At 49.0% G+C, this 17,890-nt stretch overlaps 1 protein-coding gene across 4 annotated transcripts; it reads left to right on the top strand.

The window, feature by feature from the left end:
- Nucleotides 1-12,874: 12,874 nt before the first annotated feature.
- Nucleotides 12,875-16,132, top strand: LOC141027836 (uncharacterized). 4 transcript variants are annotated; one of them, XR_012189807.1, is made up of 5 exons: nucleotides 12,879-13,087; nucleotides 13,170-13,243; nucleotides 13,330-13,881; nucleotides 13,980-15,530; nucleotides 15,617-16,132. XR_012189807.1 is itself a non-coding variant. In XM_073505358.1 (4 exons), the coding sequence occupies exon 4, from the start codon at nucleotides 14,131-14,133 to the stop codon at nucleotides 15,412-15,414; it is 1,284 nt and encodes a 427-aa protein (XP_073361459.1). In that variant the 5' UTR covers nucleotides 12,875-13,087; nucleotides 13,170-13,243; nucleotides 13,330-13,881; nucleotides 13,980-14,130; the 3' UTR covers nucleotides 15,415-15,531. The 4 variants fall into 4 exon arrangements, 1 of the variants encoding a protein (XP_073361459.1); XM_073505358.1 differs by lacking the exon at nucleotides 15,617-16,132 and having other exon boundaries at nucleotides 12,875-13,087; nucleotides 13,980-15,531; XR_012189808.1 differs by lacking the exon at nucleotides 13,330-13,881 and having other exon boundaries at nucleotides 12,900-13,087.
- Nucleotides 16,133-17,890: the final 1,758 nt, after the last annotated feature.

The following is a 17,890-nucleotide window of genomic DNA, read 5'->3' as shown; positions in this document are numbered from 1 at the left end:
TGAGGAAATTGTAAGACTTATTCTATAAGTTGTTTCCGATGGATCCTTTGTATCCAAAGTCTGACCCTTGCTTGAAGCCCATGTCAATGCTATCCCGAAGCATGTCTGTGGTACTCTGATTTTCAACATGAACATTTAAAGCACAATGCTAAATTTTCATTATCAATTATTCAAACACCATTGTATGGGTAATGTCATGAAAATTCTCTCCCGTACCTAAAGAGTTTTCTACATTATTTCATGTCATGGATATCATGCTCTGCTTGTCCTTGGGAAGGATATACCCCTGAAATATGTGTTTAAACACATTTTCCTTTCCATTGTTCTGTTTAATCTGATAATCATACTATCATTTCCATTGTATTGTTTAACCTTTCCAGTAATCTGACTTAACTGAGCAGTGACATTTCCCTGCTTAGGTAAGCACCTTGTTGTACCACTCTGTCAGTAAGACCCTGTTACTATTGTTGATGACATTCCGGTAGCCACCGATGGACGAGAACTTCGCCTATTGGTCCGCCTAGTTCAACGAGCAGGAAAATGGTTCTGTTTGTTCCTCGCCCTTGGTACCGATGTTGTTGCCGACATAACTGACAGACTATCCTCTGACATGCCTTGCTTACATGATCGTGCAAGACGTCTCCACCCTTCCAACTTTTATCCCACATGGTGGGCCCATAACCCACAGTTCCACAGGATCGAAACATGACTCTCCTGTACCCCCATGTTGCCAAAGTTATTCCTCGCGCTTGATTTCGTATATAATTCGTGGATCATCTTCCTAGTAATATACTTTGGTGTCAGACGCAATACTTATTCTCGTTACTCTGGACCCCTTTCACACTTTGTTCAGGCATCGAACGATTGCCTACCCGCTTAAACTTCTCATAGTACCTTCTTACTTTGCTCTCGAAATTTTCTTAAGTTTCAGTGCGAGAATTACTTCCCGCCACCTTTCCCCGATGTTAGCTACCAGGTAATCAACCTTGCAGAGGTCCGTTCTTCCGGAATAACCACCCTTTATTCTTTCGTAAGTACGATGGAGTTCCCGAAGAAAGGATGACGACTTGAACATGGTGACTTGAAGCAGAGAAATGAAGACATCAACGTAACGGATCAACTTCTTCGAGAAGAGTAACGAAGACCGAGAACCCTCGCTAGAACTTCGTAACCAGGACTTTCCCCCTTACTCCCCTCTTAAATCTCGGGACGAGATTTCTTGTAGTGGAGGAGTTTTGTAACGCCCGGATAATTAGGCTACAGTAAACCTCTGTTAAAGATGCCACATCACCACGGTTACTGTTGATAAACTCGCGTTAGTTCAAAACGATTCAAATTCAAATTTAAGATATAGGCAAACAGTAAATGTTTTCAAACATAAAAACTAAAATGTTCTTATTGTGGCAAATAATTCATAGGATATATTGGTGGAGAGACCAAACTTTGATAAAATGTTTTAGGGCTCTAAAGTAATTAAAACAGCAGCAAAAACAATTAATTTAATGCCTTTTATAAAGTTATAATAATATAACTAATTTAATAATATGCCAAAATAATTGTGGCAGTGGACTAATTAGTAATACTAATTTAGGTGCTCATTTGGCATTTTATAAAACTAAAATAAAAGGAAGTTGAGATGGAAACAGTAAAGAAATAAAATAAGAAAAATAAGAAAACAGAAAAGTCTTAAAAAAAGAAAGAAGAAAAGTGAGAGAGGCCCCCTGCCGCTCCTGGGCCACGATCCACCGAACCGGCCCAGCCGGCGCCCCGTTAATGCCCACTCCCCCCCCCCCCCCCCCCCGTGACCTAGATCGGGTCAACCACTACCCCACTCCTCCTGCACGACCCCCCCGCACTCCCTCTCGATCTCCTACGCCTACCTCCGTCGCGCCAGAGCCCTCCCCCGCCGACACCTCGTCGTACCTGACCGCCCGCCGCTGCTCCCGGCGGCCCGGCGAGCCTCCCCACGTCGTCGCCGCCAGCGCCCCCGTGCTGGCCCGCAAGCATCACCACCGGCCGCCGCCCCTGCAACACGCCCCTGTCGCTAGCGCCGCGGCTCCCTTGGCCGCGCCCGGCCGGCGCCTGCCAGCGTGCGCTCGCCCAAGCCACCTCCTCGCCGGAGAGGGACGGATCTCGGAGGCCCCGACGCGGATCCGGCCTCCCTCCGTCCCCTGATGTTCGTGCCTGCCCCTCTGCTCCGCCCATCGTTGCTCCTGCCCGACGGTCCGCGCCTCGTCATCCACCTCTTCGACCCACCACGGCCTCCCCCGAGCTCATGGACCTCCCCTGCCGCTCGATGTGAGGCTCCCCCTTGATCCTCCTGTTCCCCCTTTCCGATTCTCTGTCGTGTTTCTCCGTCGCCGAAGTTCGCCGCACCACCGCGTCGAGAGCTCACTGGGCTCTCGTGCTCACCACCACCGACCGTGCACACGCACGCCCGTGCCACGCTGCGCCCCACAGCCGCCTTTCTGCCACCCGCACGCGAACCCGGCTCCCCGCACCATCGCCCTGTTCCGCCCCACAGCCACCCGTGTCCGCGGTCGCCTAGCTTGCTGCGCGCCATCGCCGGCCGCCGCAGCCGCCGCCCGGGTTCGCTGCTAACAGGCGCCCGCCCGTCGCCCGAATCCCCCTTGCCCGTTCGGGCTGTGCCCGTAGCCCACACCCGCTATGGCCCCCTTGCCTATGACATATGGGGCCCACCCCCAGAACATAAACAAAAAAAGAATATAAGAAAATAATAAAAATAAAAATAAATTTAATTAATTAATTAATTAATTAACTAAATTAATTAAGTTAATTAATCCTGTTTAAATTAATCTAATTAATTAGTTAATTTAATTAAACAGTAATTAATTAGATAAACCCTAATTAACCTAAACAGAGAATGACAGGTGGGTCCCATTGGACCCACATGTCAGTTTGACTTAGTCAACCCCTGTTGACTGCTGATGTCAGCATGACATCATGCTGATGTCATAAATCCAATTTCAAATTAAATTAAATGATTAATTAAATTCCAAAAATTAGTAAATCTTTAGAAAATCTATCTTTTAAACCGTAGCTCAGATGAAAATACTCTCTACATGAAAGTTGCTCAGAACGACGCGCCGAATCCGAATACGCAGTCCGTTCGTCCGCGAGACGTCCCTAGCATAGCAAACTTACAACTTTCCCCCTCCGTTTCATCTGTCCGAAAAACGCAAACTTCGGGAAAACTTTCCCGGATGTTTCCCCCCTTTGCCGATATCACCTACTACCGCGTTAGAACACACCTAGCACCGCTCATTGTCATGTCACGCATCGTCATGCTTATGTTTGCATTGTATTTACTGTTTCTTCCCCCCTTCTCTCCGGTAGACTACGAGACCGATGCTGCTGCTGCCCAATTCGACTACGGAGTTGACGACCCCTCCTACTTGCTAGAGCAACCAGGCAAGCCCCCCTTGATCACCAGATATCGCCTACTCTACTCTCTACCGCTTGCATTAGAATAGTGTAGCATGTTACTGCTTTCCGTTAATCCTATCCTGATGCATAGCCTGTCATTGTTGCTACAGTTGTTACCCTTACCTGCTATCCTACTGCTTAGTATAGGATGCTAGTGTTCCATCAGTGGCCCTACACTCTTGTCTGTCTGCCATGCTATACTATTGGGCCGTGATCACTTCGGGAGGTGATCACGGGTATATACTATATACATTATATACATGACACATGTGGTGACTAAAGTCGGGTCGGCTCGTTGAGTACCCGCAAGTGATTCTGATGAGGGGGCTGAAAGGACAGGTGGCTCCACCCCGGTAGAGGTGGGCCTGGATTCCTGACGGCCCCCGACTGTTACTTTGTGGCGGAGCGACAGGGCAGGTTGAGACCACCTAGGAGAGAGGTGGGCCTGGCCCTGGTCGGCGTTCGCGGATAAATAACACGCTTAACGAGATCAGGGTATTTGATCTGAGTCTGGCCATTTGGTCTATACGCACTAACCATCTACGCGGGAGTAGTTATGGTTATCCCGGCGTCGTGGTATCAGCCGAAGCTCTTTTTGACGTCAGCGACTGAGTGGCGCGCGCCGCATTGGACCGTAAGCTCGCGCTTGTATTAAGGGGGCTAGGTCTGCTTCCGGCTGCGTACGCAACGTGCAGGTGTGCATAGGGCGATGGGCCCAGACCCCTGCGCGCATAGGGTTTAGACCGGCGTGCTGATCTCTCTGCTGAGCCTAGGTGGGGCTGCGACGTGTTGATCTTACGAGGCCGGGCATGACCCAGAAAAGCGTGTCCGGCCAAATGGGATCGAGCGTGTTGGGTTATGTGGTGCACCCCTGCAGGGAAGTTTATCTATTTGAATAGCCGTGTCCCTCGGTAAAAGGACGACCCGGAGTTGTACCTTGACCTTATGACAACTAGAACCGGATACTGAATAAAATACACCCTTCCAAGTGCCAGATACAACCCGGTGATCGCTCTCTAACAGGGCGACGAGGAGGGGATCGCCGGGTAGGATTATGCTATGCGATGCTACTTGGAGGACTTCAATCTACTCTCTTCTACATGCTGCCAGATGGAGATGGCCAGAAGCGTAGTCTTCGACAGGACTAGCTATCTCCCCTCTTATTCTGGCATTCTGCAGTTCAGTCCACTGATATGCCCCTTTACACATATACCCATGCATATGTAGTGTAGCTCCTTGCTTGCGAGTACTTTGGATGAGTACTCACGGTTGCTTCTCTCCCTCTTTTCCCCCTTTCCTTTCTATCTGGTTGTCGCAACCAGATGCTGGAGTCCAGGAGCCAGACGCCACCGTCGACGACGACTCCTACGACACTGGAGGTGCCTACTACTACGTGCAGTCCGCTGACGACGACCAGGAGTAGTTAGGAGGATCCCAGGCAGGAGGCCTGCGCCTCCTTCGATCTGTATCCCAGTTTGTGCTAGCCTTCTTAAGGCAAACTTGTTTAACTTATGTCTGTACTCAGATATTGTTGCTTCCGCTGACTCGTCTATGATCGAGCAATTGTATTCGAGCCCTCGAGGCCCCTGGCTTGTATTATGATGCTTGTATGACTTATTTATGTTGTAGAGTTGTGTTGTGATATCTTCCCGTGAGTCCCTGATCTTGATCGTACACATTTGCGTGCATGATTAGTGTACGGTCAAATCGGGGGCGTCACAATGACCTCGGACTTGCTGCTGTCATTCATGTGCTGAAGCAGTGGCGACATTACCTTCTCGGTAATCGTTGCGAGATCTTCACTGACCACCAAAGTCTGAAGTATCTATTTACTCAGCCAGACCTGAACCTCTGTCAGCAGAGATGGATGGAGCTTGTTGCAGGCTTTGACTTGGGTATTTCCTATACGCCAGGAAAGGCTAATGTAATGGCCGATGCCTTGAGCCGCAAGTCTTACTGCAACCACCTCCAGGTTCACAAAGTTCAGCCCTCGCTTGTTGAAGAATTCAGGAAGCTGAACCTCCATATTGTTCCTCCGGGTGCACTCGCTCCCCCTCCTAAGGAGTTTCGCAAGATGAACCTCCGTGTTGTTCCCCAGGGTTCCCTCAATACCCTGGCTGTCGAGCCAGATCTCTTGGACTCCATCAAGAGAATACAGGGATATGACTCTGAAGCCCACAAGATTAAGCGCTACCTCGCAGAAGGAAAGCCCTCATTCTTCACTATCGCTGAAGATGGCACTTTATACTTCAAGGGCCGCCTAATGGTGCCCTGTGCAGAGAAAAACCTGGATATGACACAGGAAGTTATGAAAGAAGCTCATGATACGCCCCTATGTATCCATCCTGGTAGTACAAAGATGTACCAAGACATCCGTCAGAGATTCTGGTGGTCTAATATGAAGCAAGACATTGCTCGTTATGTTGCTGAGTGTGACGTTTGCCGTCGTATCAGAGCAGAACATCAAAGTCCTGCTGGAACTCTGCAACCTATCTCTATTCCTGAATGGAAATGGGACCATGTTGAGATGGACTTCCTCACTGGATTTCCCAAATCACAGAAAGGTAATGATGCTATTCTTGTCATCATTGACCGGCTTTCCAAAGTTGCACATTTCCTGGCGGTCAAAGAAACGATCACTGCTAGTCAGCTGGCAACGCTCTATATGTCCAGGATTGTTTCACTCCACGGTATTCCATTGGTTATCAGCTCAGACCGTGGCAGCTTATTCACTTCAAGATTCTGGGCAAGTTTCCAAGAAGCTATGGGAACTCATCTGTCATTCAGTACTGCGTTTCATCCTCAGTCGCAAGGGCAAGTTGAACGCGTCAACCAAGTTCTCGAAGATATGCTTCGAGCTTGTGTTATTTCCTTCGGCAAGAAATGGGAGGAATCTCTCCCGTATGCTGAGTTCTCTTATAATAATAGCTATCAAGCTAGTCTGAAGATGGCCCCCTTCGAAGTGTTATATGGACAAAAGTGCCGAACCCCTCTGAACTGGTCAGAAACTGGGGAACGTCCACTCTTCGGTCCGGATATTATCCAACATGCCGAAGAACAAGTCCGCATTATTCGTGAGAATCTCAAGACTGCTCAGTCACGTCAGAAGAGTCAGTATGACCGTCATCATAAAGACATGGTCTATCAACCTGGCGAAAAGGCTTATCTTCGAGTCACACCAATGAAGGGTGCTCACCGCTTTGGAATCAAGGGCAAACTAGCTCCTCGATATATTGGCCCATTCACTATTCTCGAAAGGCCTGGAAAAGTGGCATACCAACTGGAGCTTCCGCCGAACCTTTCTCAGGTTCACGATGTGTTCCATGTGTCATAGCTCCGCCGTTGCTTCAAGGACCCAATCCGAGCAGTGGATCACGAAGTGCTCGAATTGCAGCAGGACCTCTCCTATAAGGAGCATCCGGTCCGCATTCTCGACCAAGCTGAACGCCGCACACGTCAGAAGGCGACCAAGTTTCTCAAAGTCCAGTGGTCGCACCATTCTGAAGATGAGGCCACTTGGGAACGCGAGGATCGCCTGCGTGATGAATACCCCACACTGTTTCCAACTACCTCCTAAATCTCGGGACGAGATTTCTTGTAGTGGAGGAGATTTGTAACGCCCGGATAATCATGCTATAGTAATCCCACGCTAATCAGGCCATGTCACCTCTGTTACTGTTGCTAACCTCACAATGATTCGAAACCATTCCAAAATTTAAATTCTAAATAATGGCAAACACCCAAAGTTTTCAAAAGTCAAAACAAAAATGTTCGGTGGGTGCCAAATAAGGCATAGTTAATTATGGTGAAGTAAACACATTTTTAGAAAATGCCTAAATATTTTAAAATGATGTAAAACAGAAAACAAAATAAATAAAAGGAAAAGAAAGCTAACAAAAAATAAAGGGAAAAGGAGCCCCCCCACTGGGCCGTGGCCCAACTTGGCCGAACGGCCTCGGCCCACCAGGCCACCACCTAGGCCGGCCCACCCCGCCGCCATAACCTCCCCCACTCCCCCCAGTACTCCACCGACACCCCCACTCCCCCCCCCCCACGAAAATATCTCCTCCCCCCTCTCCCCCGATTTGGATCGGGATCGAGAGGAGGAGACCACCGCGCCCCGCGACGACCGCCGACGCCTGGACCTCGCCGGACCCCCCGCCCCCTCGCCGGCCTGCTTCCCTCTACGCACGTCGTCCCTGTCCCCCCACCTCGAGCCCCGCTGCCCAGTCCCCTGCAACCCTTTGTGAGCGCCACCCTCATCTCCCTCTCTGACCCCACGCCGGAGTCGTCCTCGACGGGACACGCTCGCCCGCGTGCTCCCGCAGCTCCGCCCGACCCTCGCCCCATAGCCTTCCCCGCGGCCTGGTGCCCGCGGCCACCCCGCCGTGCACAGCGCCCGCACCGTGGCCTCCCCGCCCGGCAGCCTCATTGCCCGTAGCACCGCGCTCTTACCTGAGCGCACACGCCCCGTCCGCCCGCTGCGGCCCCTTGCCCAGCGCTCCTCCCCGCGGGCGCCTCTCCACTGACCACGGCCAGCGCGCCCCGCTCCGGCCATGGCCTCGCCGTGGCGACCGCCCCCTGCTCCGGCGCCTTGCCGGGTCCGCCCGCACCTAGGCGTGCGCCCGCTCGGGGCCGCGTCCTGCGCCCGCACCGGCGCCACCCCTCGCCTCCGCCCGCCGTGGCCCCTGGCCGCGCCGGCGAGCCCCGCCATCGGTGCCCTGGTGTCCTCGTCCCGCCCTGCGGGCGAGCGGTCGCTCGGGTGCGCCCGCACCCGCTGGACCAAACCCGCTATGGCCCCTCTGGGCCACAGACATGTGGGGCCCAGCCCCAGAATGAATTAAAAAAGGGATTTAAAAAAAGATAAATAAATAAATAAATTATTAATTAATTAATTAATTAAGTTAATTAATCCTGCTTAATTAAACAGATTAACTTGTTAGTTTAATTAATCAGTAATTAGTTTAACTAAACACTAATTAACCTAAACAGGGTATGACAGGTGGGTCCCACTGGACCCACACGTCAGTTGACCAGTCAACACCCCTGTTGACTGCTGACGTCAGCATGACATCATGCTGATGTCATAAATCCAAATTTTGAACTAAATTAAATAATTAATTAAATTCCAGAAATTAATAAATTCTTTTGAAAATCATATCTTTTAATCCGTAACTCGGATGGAAATACTTTGTACATGAAAGTTGCTCAGAACGACGAGACGAATCCGGATACGCAGCCCGTTCGTCCGCCACACCTCCCTAACCTATCGAACACGCAACTTTCCCCCTCCGGTTCATCTGTCCGAAAACGCGAAACATCGGGAATACTTTCCCGGATGTTCCCCCCTCCTTCGCCGGTACCACCTACTGCCGCGTTAGGGCACACCTAGCACCGCTCATTGTCATGTCACGCATCATCATGCTTATGTTTGCATTGTATTTACTGTTTCTTCCCCCCCTCTTCTCTCCGGTAGACTACGAGACCGACGCTGCTGCTGCCCAGTTCGACTACGGAGTTGACGACCCCTCCTACTTGCCAGAGCAACCAGGCAAGCGCCCCCCCTTGATCACCAGATATCGCCTATTCTTCTCTATACTGCTTGCATTAGAGTAGTGTAGCATGTTACTGCTTTCCGTTAATCCTATCCTGATGCATAGCCTGTCCTTGCTTCTACTGTTGTTACCTTTACCTGCAATCCTACATGCTTAGTATAGGATGCTAGTTTTCCATCAGTGGCCCTACATTCTTGTCCGTCTGCTGTGCTATACTATCGGGCCGTGATCACTTGGGCGGTGATCACGGGTATATACTTATATACTCTATACATGATACCTGTGGTGACTAAAGTCGGGTCGGCTCGTAGGAGTACCCGCAAGTGGATCTTTGTGGCGGAGCGACAGGGCAGGTTGAGACCGCCTAGGTGAGAGGTGGGCCTGGCCCTGGACGGCGTCCGCGGTTACTTCAACATAACACGCTTAACGAGTTCTTAGTATTTGATCTGAGTCTGGCCATTTGGTCTATACGCACTAACCAGCTACGCGGGAACAGTTATGGGCACTCGACGTCGTGGTATCAGCCGAAGCTCTTCTTGACGTCAGCGACGGAGCGGCGCGCGCCGGATTGGACTAGAACGCCACTAGGCTAGGTCTGCTTCCGGCCGCCCTCGCAACGTGCAGGTGTGCAATGGGCGATGGGCCCAGACCCCTGCGCGCATAGGATTTAGACCGGCGTGTTGACCTCTCTGTTGAGCCTAGGTCGGGCTGCGACGTGTTGATCTTCCAAGGCCGGGCATGACCCAGAAAAGTGTGTCCGGCCAAATGGGATTGAGCGTGTTGGGTTATGTGGTGCACCCCTATAGGGAAGTTTATCTATTCGAATAGCCGTGTCCCTCGGTAAAAGGACGACCCGGAGTTGTACCTTGACCTTATGACAACTAGAACCGGATACTGAATAAAATACACCCTTCCAAGTGCCAGATACAACCCGGTGGTCGCTCTCTAACAGGACGATGAGGAGGGGATCGCCGGGTAGGATTACGCTATGCGATGCTACTTGGAGGACTTCAATCTACTCTCTTCTACATGCTGCAAGATGGAGGCTGCCAGAAGCGTAGTCTGCGACAGGATTAGCTATCCCCCTCTTATTCTGGCATTCTGAAGTTCAGCCCACTGATATGCCCCTTTACACATATACCCTTGCATATGTAGTGTAGCTCCTTGCTTGCGAGTACTTTGGATGAGTACTCACGGTTGCTTCTCTCCCTCTTTTCCCCCTTTCCTTTCTACCTGGTTGTCGCAACCAGATGCTGGAGTCCAGGAGCCAGACGCCACCGTCGACGACGACTCCTACGACACTGGAGGAGCCTACTACTACGTGAAGCCCGCTGACGACGACCAGGAGTAGTTAGGAGGATCCCAGGCAGGAGGCCTGCGCCTCGTTCGATCTGTATCCCAGTTTGTGCTAGCCTTCTTAAGGAAAACTTGTTTAACTTATGTCTGTACTCAGATATTGTTGCTTCCGCTGACTCGTCTGTGATCGAGCACTTGTATTCGAGCCCTCGAGGCCCCTGGCTTGTATTATGATGCTTGTATGACTTATTTATGTTTTAGAGTTGTGTTGTGATATCTTCCCGTGAGTCCCTGATCTTGATCGTACACATTTGCGTGCATGATTAGTGTACGGTCAAATCGGGGGCGTCAACCACCTGTCGCATGTCATCGTCACCGCAAGGCCACCTCCTCAGCAGCTCCGACTTCAGAAAGACAAGGTCAGGCGGCGACGGCTCGAATACGCCAGAAGAACCAGACTACCAACACCCAGCAGCAAACCAACTCAACTTGAAGCCGCAATCGTTGCCACACAAAACGCCGCGCAGGAACCACATTGCCGGACGGACACCTGCCAACCGCAATGTCACAAATGACCAGCCCATGGAGCACGTGAACGGGATCCAAAGTTCTTCAAGGCGAAGCCCCAAAGAGGAAAGTGACGACGTCGACACCGTCGCCCGACCCAACTGGGCCTTAGGCTTTCACCCGAAGCACTCGTGGCGGAGCTAAAAACTCTCTGCCCTTTAACAACGTGTGCACAGCGGGGCCTCTGCATGGGAACGATCGTTGTGGAGATCGAGGTCACAGGGTCGACATGTCACTTGTATACGGTGTACCGGTCCCCGACACCTACCTCCTTGTTGACGTTGCATTGGAACTTTGTCGTGTCGGTGTCCATCAGCTTCAGCTTGTGCACAGGGAGGGCTGTCGCAAGCTCCACTATTGACCACTATGCACGCGAGCAGAGGAACCTCAACCTCACCACCTGGACCACGTCCAATCACTCCTACCCGGAGCAACAGCCTTGACCCGCCTCGGGCCCAAATCTGGTCCACCCCGAGCACGATCCCTAGGTCCAGGCCACCGCCAACCGATGCCCCGAACCCAGGAGAAGAAGGATCACCATCACCACCCTATGCCACCCTCGGTAGCCAGATCTACGTCGCCACGACCACCGCAAGCCCGCACCTCTGTCAATTAACATCAGGTACGTGATCATACTGAAATTGGAGGTAGCTTGCTAAAATCATTTGCAAGTTCAAGATAAAAATTATAAATCTTATTTACGATATGCATATAAATTTAAAGCTACAACTTAAGTTTGCTCACATTATTTTCTTCGGAACCTTGAGTTGCCTGCTCCGTCAGCTGCCTATGCCCAAAGTTAGTACTCCCTCCATAAATAAATATAAAAGCATGTAGATCACTATTTTAGTGATCTAAACGCTCTTATATTTTTTTACAGGGAGTAGCAGCAAAACTGGATGGATGTTGCACGGCAGGAACATGCCAACAGTGTCATTATGTCCATGCTGATCAGAGAAAAAACAGAGTTAGGTACCATAGTCACAACTTTGTTTGATCATTAGAGAAGGACATGAGATTAATTTGACAAAGCTAGGGCAATTTATTTGGGCTCCTATAGAAATAGCAAGGTTTCAAAGGAATTTTTTTTACAAAGTACAATCGAGTTGTTCACATACACGAGTATACACTCACCCCTAAGAACGCGCGCACACACACCCTACTCCTATGAGCACCTTCAAGAGACTGACCCGGCATAACATCTTGAGATTTTACGAAGTCATCATAGGCGCCTCGTAGTCAACGGGAATGTCGCCTCCCACTGAATGAACATCACCAGAAGCCTGAAATAAATCCATAAAATACGAGCATCAATGTCAAGTCTAGGAATTGAATCTTGGTGGGCTCGGGATACCACTGTCCTCCTAACCGTTCCAATCACAGTTTGGTTCACCAAAGGAAATTGTTGGTTGACTTATGTAGGAACTATGTCTTCTGCTCTCATTTAAATTTGCATGCCTTTTGTGTTCATCTACGTATATTAAATCTTCTGCTCTCATTTAAGTTTGAAGTTCATATGTTGTTTTATTTGAAAGAAAAAAAAGAAAAATTCTTGCACGAATCATGGTGCAGAGATGGATGGCTAGATAAGGGGGTGCACCTAAGCCTAAGCTCTACAGAATATTTTCCCGTCCAGAACCGCTCACCCTCACTGCTAATCCCGTGCCCGCTCGTGGCTCCATTAGAAAACTGCTCCCCTCAACGCCGCATCTATGCACGAACGCAGGGGCGCCGCCTGCAGTGCCGCCGCTCCATTAGAAAACTGCTCCTCCTCCCCGCCGCATGTCCCGACAGGCCGACGCACCCGGCCGCCGCCATGCGCACGCCTTCGCCACATCCTTCCAGCCGCCGGGGAGAATCGATTTTAACCCCCCCAGCTCGCGCGCCTTTGATCTTAAGCCCCCCTCTTCGTCTGCCTTTCTCTGAACCCCCAGATGCAGCCTAATCTTCGCTCCCCTGCCCCTCCTGCGCTGTTATCTCTTAATTTAGCGCATAAGGAAAGAATCTGGACTTACCAAATATCAAATTGCCAAATCTGCCCTCGTCCACACTTCCTCAAACGCAGACAGAAGAGGCCCGAGGCCTGGCCCGTTCTCCCCATTCTATCTCCCCTCCCCGACTTGACCTAGCCGCCGCCAGTCGCCACAGCCGCTGCGCCCGCCGTCCGACTCCCTGCTCCGCTGCGTTTCCCCCCATCCGCCGCCTCCCATCGTTGGCCCAAGGTAAGACAACCTCTCCCCCCTTCTATTTTTCACTGATTTTGGGCTCTTCCTCTAGTACTGTTTCTAAATCCTCGAACCCTAGGTCTTGTGTGGGATTGGCATGGGATTTGAGTGGGAGGGGCTGGATTGACTAAGGGGTGTGATGGATCTGAAAAGGTAACATCATATTCCCCTGTTCTAATTGATGTATGCATGAGTTTTGGTGTGTGAATTTTCTGATTTTTTCTGTCTATATTGAATAGGATCGATGCAATGTCTGTGCATGATTCTAACCAATCCAGTGTGATAAACCTAACCGCGGGGGCGATCTCATGCAATGAAGTAGAAAATGGTAGTGCTATTATTGATTGTCAAGTGTTGTGATTGAACCAGAAAATGATGGGGATGAAAAACCGCCGGACGAGAAAGCCATGTTTGCTCTATTTGGTTTAAAAACAGAGCCGGATGAGAGAGCAACTGAGCTTCGTTCTATTGCCGTTCCTACTCCTGCTGTGGAGTCTGACTTACATGATATCAAAGATGCAGATATTGTTGTTGATGATAAGGCTCCAGAGGAGCCACTTATTGCCTGGGATGAACGAAACCCAGCCATGGATATAGGGACACCTTATCCTAACATGGTTGAATTTAGAAAGGCTTTAAAACAGTGGGCTGTCAATGGAGAGTTTGAATATGGCACCCAAAAAAATGAGCCAGGGAGGTTTCGGGCTTTTTGCAAAGGTCAATCCATAATAGGTGACCCTTGCAAATGGGCTTTAACTGCTAGTTGGCGAAGGGATGAAAATTGTGTGATGGTAATTGCCTTTTTGTGCTTTATATGTTTCTTGCTTCAGATCTATACCATTTTTTGTCATAGTAATAACCTTCAGATCTGTACCATTTTTTGTTGTAGGTTGTGAAGCATCAAATGGAGCATATTTGTAGTTCAACGAGTGGAAAAGTGACTAGCATGACATCTCAATCATGGGTTGCCGACAAGGCAGTAGCTATGTTGAAGAAGGATCCAACCGTTGGTGCTGTGAAGATACTTAAAGACTTGCAAGATGAGCATCATGTCACACTTAACTATCACACAGTGTGGAAAGGCAAAAAAAAGGCAGCAACAGGCTTATATGGGAGTTGGGAAGAAAGTTTTCAGGATGTTGTACAACTATAAGGCTGAAATAGAATTGAGGTCTCCGGGGAGTATTGTTGAGATTGATACGACCACACATGAAGGTGAAGTGCATTTCAGCAAGCTATTTATCGCTTTCAAGCCTTGCATAGATGGTTTTGTGAATGGATGTAGGCCATATATTAGCATAGATTCAACTCATTTAAATGGAAAGTGGAATGGTCAGCTAGCTGTAGTCACTGCATTGGATGGTCACAATTGGATGTTCCCGGTGGCGTATGGCTTTATTGAGTCTGAAAATGGAGATAATTGGGCTTGGTTCATGAATCAAGTGAAGAAGGCAATAGGGGACCCTCCGGTATTGGCTGTTTGTACTGATGCTTGCAAGGGTCTTGAAAATGCTGTTAAGAAGGTTTTTCCTCAAGCTGAGCAGCGAGAGTGCTTTAGGCATATGTGGCATAATTTTCAGAAATATTTTCATGGTGATGTGTTTGGAAGGTTGTGGCCTGCTGCTAGGGCATATAGGCCGGAAGAATATCAACATCACATGGCAAAGGTATTTGATGCATCTGAGAAAGTATATCCTTACCTTAGGGATTACCATAATCTGTTATGGATGAGGTGCATGTTCAACCCTGCCATCAAGTGTGACTACATAAATAACAATCTCGCCGAGTGCTTCAACGCTTGGGGGCGAGATATCAAGGACTTGCCGATTGTTCAGCTAGCTGATAAGATTAGAGAGATGATTATGGAACTGTTTAGAAAAAGAAGAATGATTGGAGAAAGATTTACAGGGATAATACTTCCATTTGTCATACACCAACTAAATGCAAAGACTCGAGGACTAGGTCATCTCAAGGCTAAAGCATCAGCTGATTGGAGTGGGGAAGTGAAAAATGCTAACAAAGAGGATGAAAGACATGTGGTCAAAACTCTCACACATGAGTGTAAATGTCTGCAATGGCAGCACACGGGCAAGCCTTGCGACCATGCACTAGCCTTCATAAATGTCTTGCAAGCTCGCAACTTTGTTAACATGGAGGACTATGTACATGAGTACTACTCAGTTAGCAGATTTAGGGCAGCATATGAAGGTGTAATTGAGCCCCTTACGGACAAGAATCAATGGCCACACATGGACACAGGCTTTGTGTTGCGTCCACCAATTCCAATAGGCAAGAAGAAAGGTGCTGGAAGAACAAGAAAATAGAGGATAAAAAGTTGGTGGGAAGGTGGATCAAGGAAAGGATCCTTGAACAAATGCAAAAAATGCGGGGAGGTAGGACATAGAGAAGCTGGCTGTCCTCAAAATGGAACAAAGAAAAGGTACATAGTAGTACTTGTTGCTGTTTTCTATCTATAATACCATGGTTCTTTTACATGAAAATAGTTCTAATTGCTTCTTTTTGTAGGAAAAGTAGGGGGAAAAAGAATCGATCTCCATGGTTTGATGTTTCAGTTAGCAATGCCGTTCCATCTACACCAACCAAGGGCAAGAATGATGCCACTTGTAGCAGTCCTGGAGCTGTCACAAGAAGCCAAGCTGCAGCTCAAGCTAGTCCTGGACCTGTCACAAGGAGCCAAGCTGCTACCCCACCACCAAAACCTCCAGCAAAAGAAAAGAAGAAGAAAATGACACCTAAAAGGAAGAAATTAAGTGACCTGTGAGCTTGTTTGTGGCTGTGATGAACTCGGCTGTGGGTGGAGACTCACTTTTATTGTTGTGTATGTGAGGTGCAAACTCACTTTTATTTGCTCTGTATGTGAGGTGCAAACTCACTTATTTTGCTGTCATGAAGTCCTGTAGAACATGGCTGAATTGTTGTGTATGTGAGGTGCAAACTCACTTATTTTGCTGTCATGAAGTCCTGTAGAACATGGCTGAATTATTGTCTATGCTATCATTGAATCATTGTGACCTTATATTATTTCCAGTCTGTTTGTGTGGAAGCCTAATGATTACAGCATAGTCATGTCAATTTTTTTTCTGAAACATAGCACACGGCTTTAGAAAATCATGTCATTTCTTATTTGGCCAAAATATTTTGTGGAGCATGTTGGAAAATTCGGACAAGGTACAGAGATGTGCCTTTCAGACAAAGGGGTACTTTTGTCTATTCCTATTTCTATATGTTAGTTATATACTAACAAAGTTGTTAACAATGCCAAAAGGGGGTACCATCAACAACTAGACAGAACTGGGGGGTTCAGAGAAAGGCAGATGAAGAGGGGGGCTTAAGATCAAAGGCGCGCGAGCTGGGGGGGGGTTAAAATCGATTCTCCCCAGCCGCCGGCCTCTTCTTACGCGCAGGAACGCCACTGAAAGGTCCTCTGCTCAACCGCTGCCACACGTATGCCATCGTCACACCCTCTGACTCTCTACCACCGTCTCCCTCCGCTGGGTAGACGAGGAAGCCAATGTCAGCATCACCAACGCCATGTTCCATGACTTCAGGGTCGCCGGATCTGGGATATCCACCCTCTGAAGCGGTTGCTCAAGCCCCAAAGTGCTATTCACACCCCGAACAAATACCGCGTGCGATGTGTCGACCGCGTAGGAAACTGCCAGCACTCATCGGGGCGGCCACATCCACTGACCGCAGCAACACCAACAACCAAGTGTAAATCAATGGGTGGGATACGGAGCGGATAAGGCCTCCGGCTGTCCCTCGAAGATTGAGGTGATTATGATGAGCAAGAAATCTCTCTGTTTTATTATTCTTTATTTTCTGCAGTTTATGTTCTACTGAAAAAAATCACCAACCAATTCTACCTACTTTGAGCAGAACTTGCATCCTTTATGACTGCCTGCAATCTAGCATAATCCTTCTGTGCAATAGAAGACCAGTGCTATATGTTTGACCAGTTGAGATTTCAATGCAGGGAAGAGCCGAGGAGGTAGCTTTCCCGCACAACACTCCATCTCTCACGATGTCAGTGATTCAATTAGGATGTGGCACTTTCTTGTGTCTCTATTGGAGGAAAGGGACACGGAGAATTGGAATTACAAAGTTCACACCAGAAACATAGAGGTAAACATCCATGTATGCATTTCCTTGTAGTTTTGGTTTCAGTTTCTTTCTGAGACTGGACTTTTAGATCCCGGGTGCCCAGGCACCCCCTTATCTGCACCATTCATTCAGAATATGGCACTTCGAGATGTGTGCGCTTCACTATAGCCAATGATTTCGTTGCAGCTTTGTTGCCTCGTTAAGCCCAAGAATAAGGATAGAAAACAAACAAATCTGGGTCTAGTCTAGCACTGCCTCTCTCTAGACCAAGACTGACTTTGCATGTGCATGTGGTGCGAGAGAGAGAGACAAAGTTTGAACAGTGACATGTGATGTGTTGCGTTGGTTATTTTTGCTGTTTTTGAATCACGGGCTGGACAACGACCTGGCTATATGTTGGGAATCTGTACTGTTCACGTAGGCAGGGATCTCTAAGACCATGACAAGTTCTGTCACCGCATGCAAAAAAATGGACAAGAAGCACCTACAATAGTGCTGTCAACTCATCTCTGTCTCCATCGAAAAGGTGCCTCCCTTCCCACAACTTGAGGTCGTGATGGATTAATTTGTTGCTATCACAGTGCACCCACTGCAAAAGCTGTCCAAGTAGTCAGACTCATGTGGGAATCTTAGAATTGCTCAACGCACTGTACTAGGGGGTGCCGGGGCACCCGG

This window comes from Aegilops tauschii, chromosome 7 (assembly GCF_002575655.3).
Source record: "Aegilops tauschii subsp. strangulata cultivar AL8/78 chromosome 7, Aet v6.0, whole genome shotgun sequence".
Taxonomy (NCBI): Eukaryota; Viridiplantae; Streptophyta; class Magnoliopsida; order Poales; family Poaceae; genus Aegilops; species Aegilops tauschii.
The sequence above is the reverse complement of the archived record's forward strand: the minus strand, read 5'-3'. Positions and strand labels throughout refer to the sequence as shown.

Coding starts and splice junctions, on each gene's coding strand:
- LOC141027836 (XM_073505358.1), top strand. CDS start 14,131: ATGAGCATCATGTCACACTTAACTATCACACAGTGTGGAAAGGCAAAA.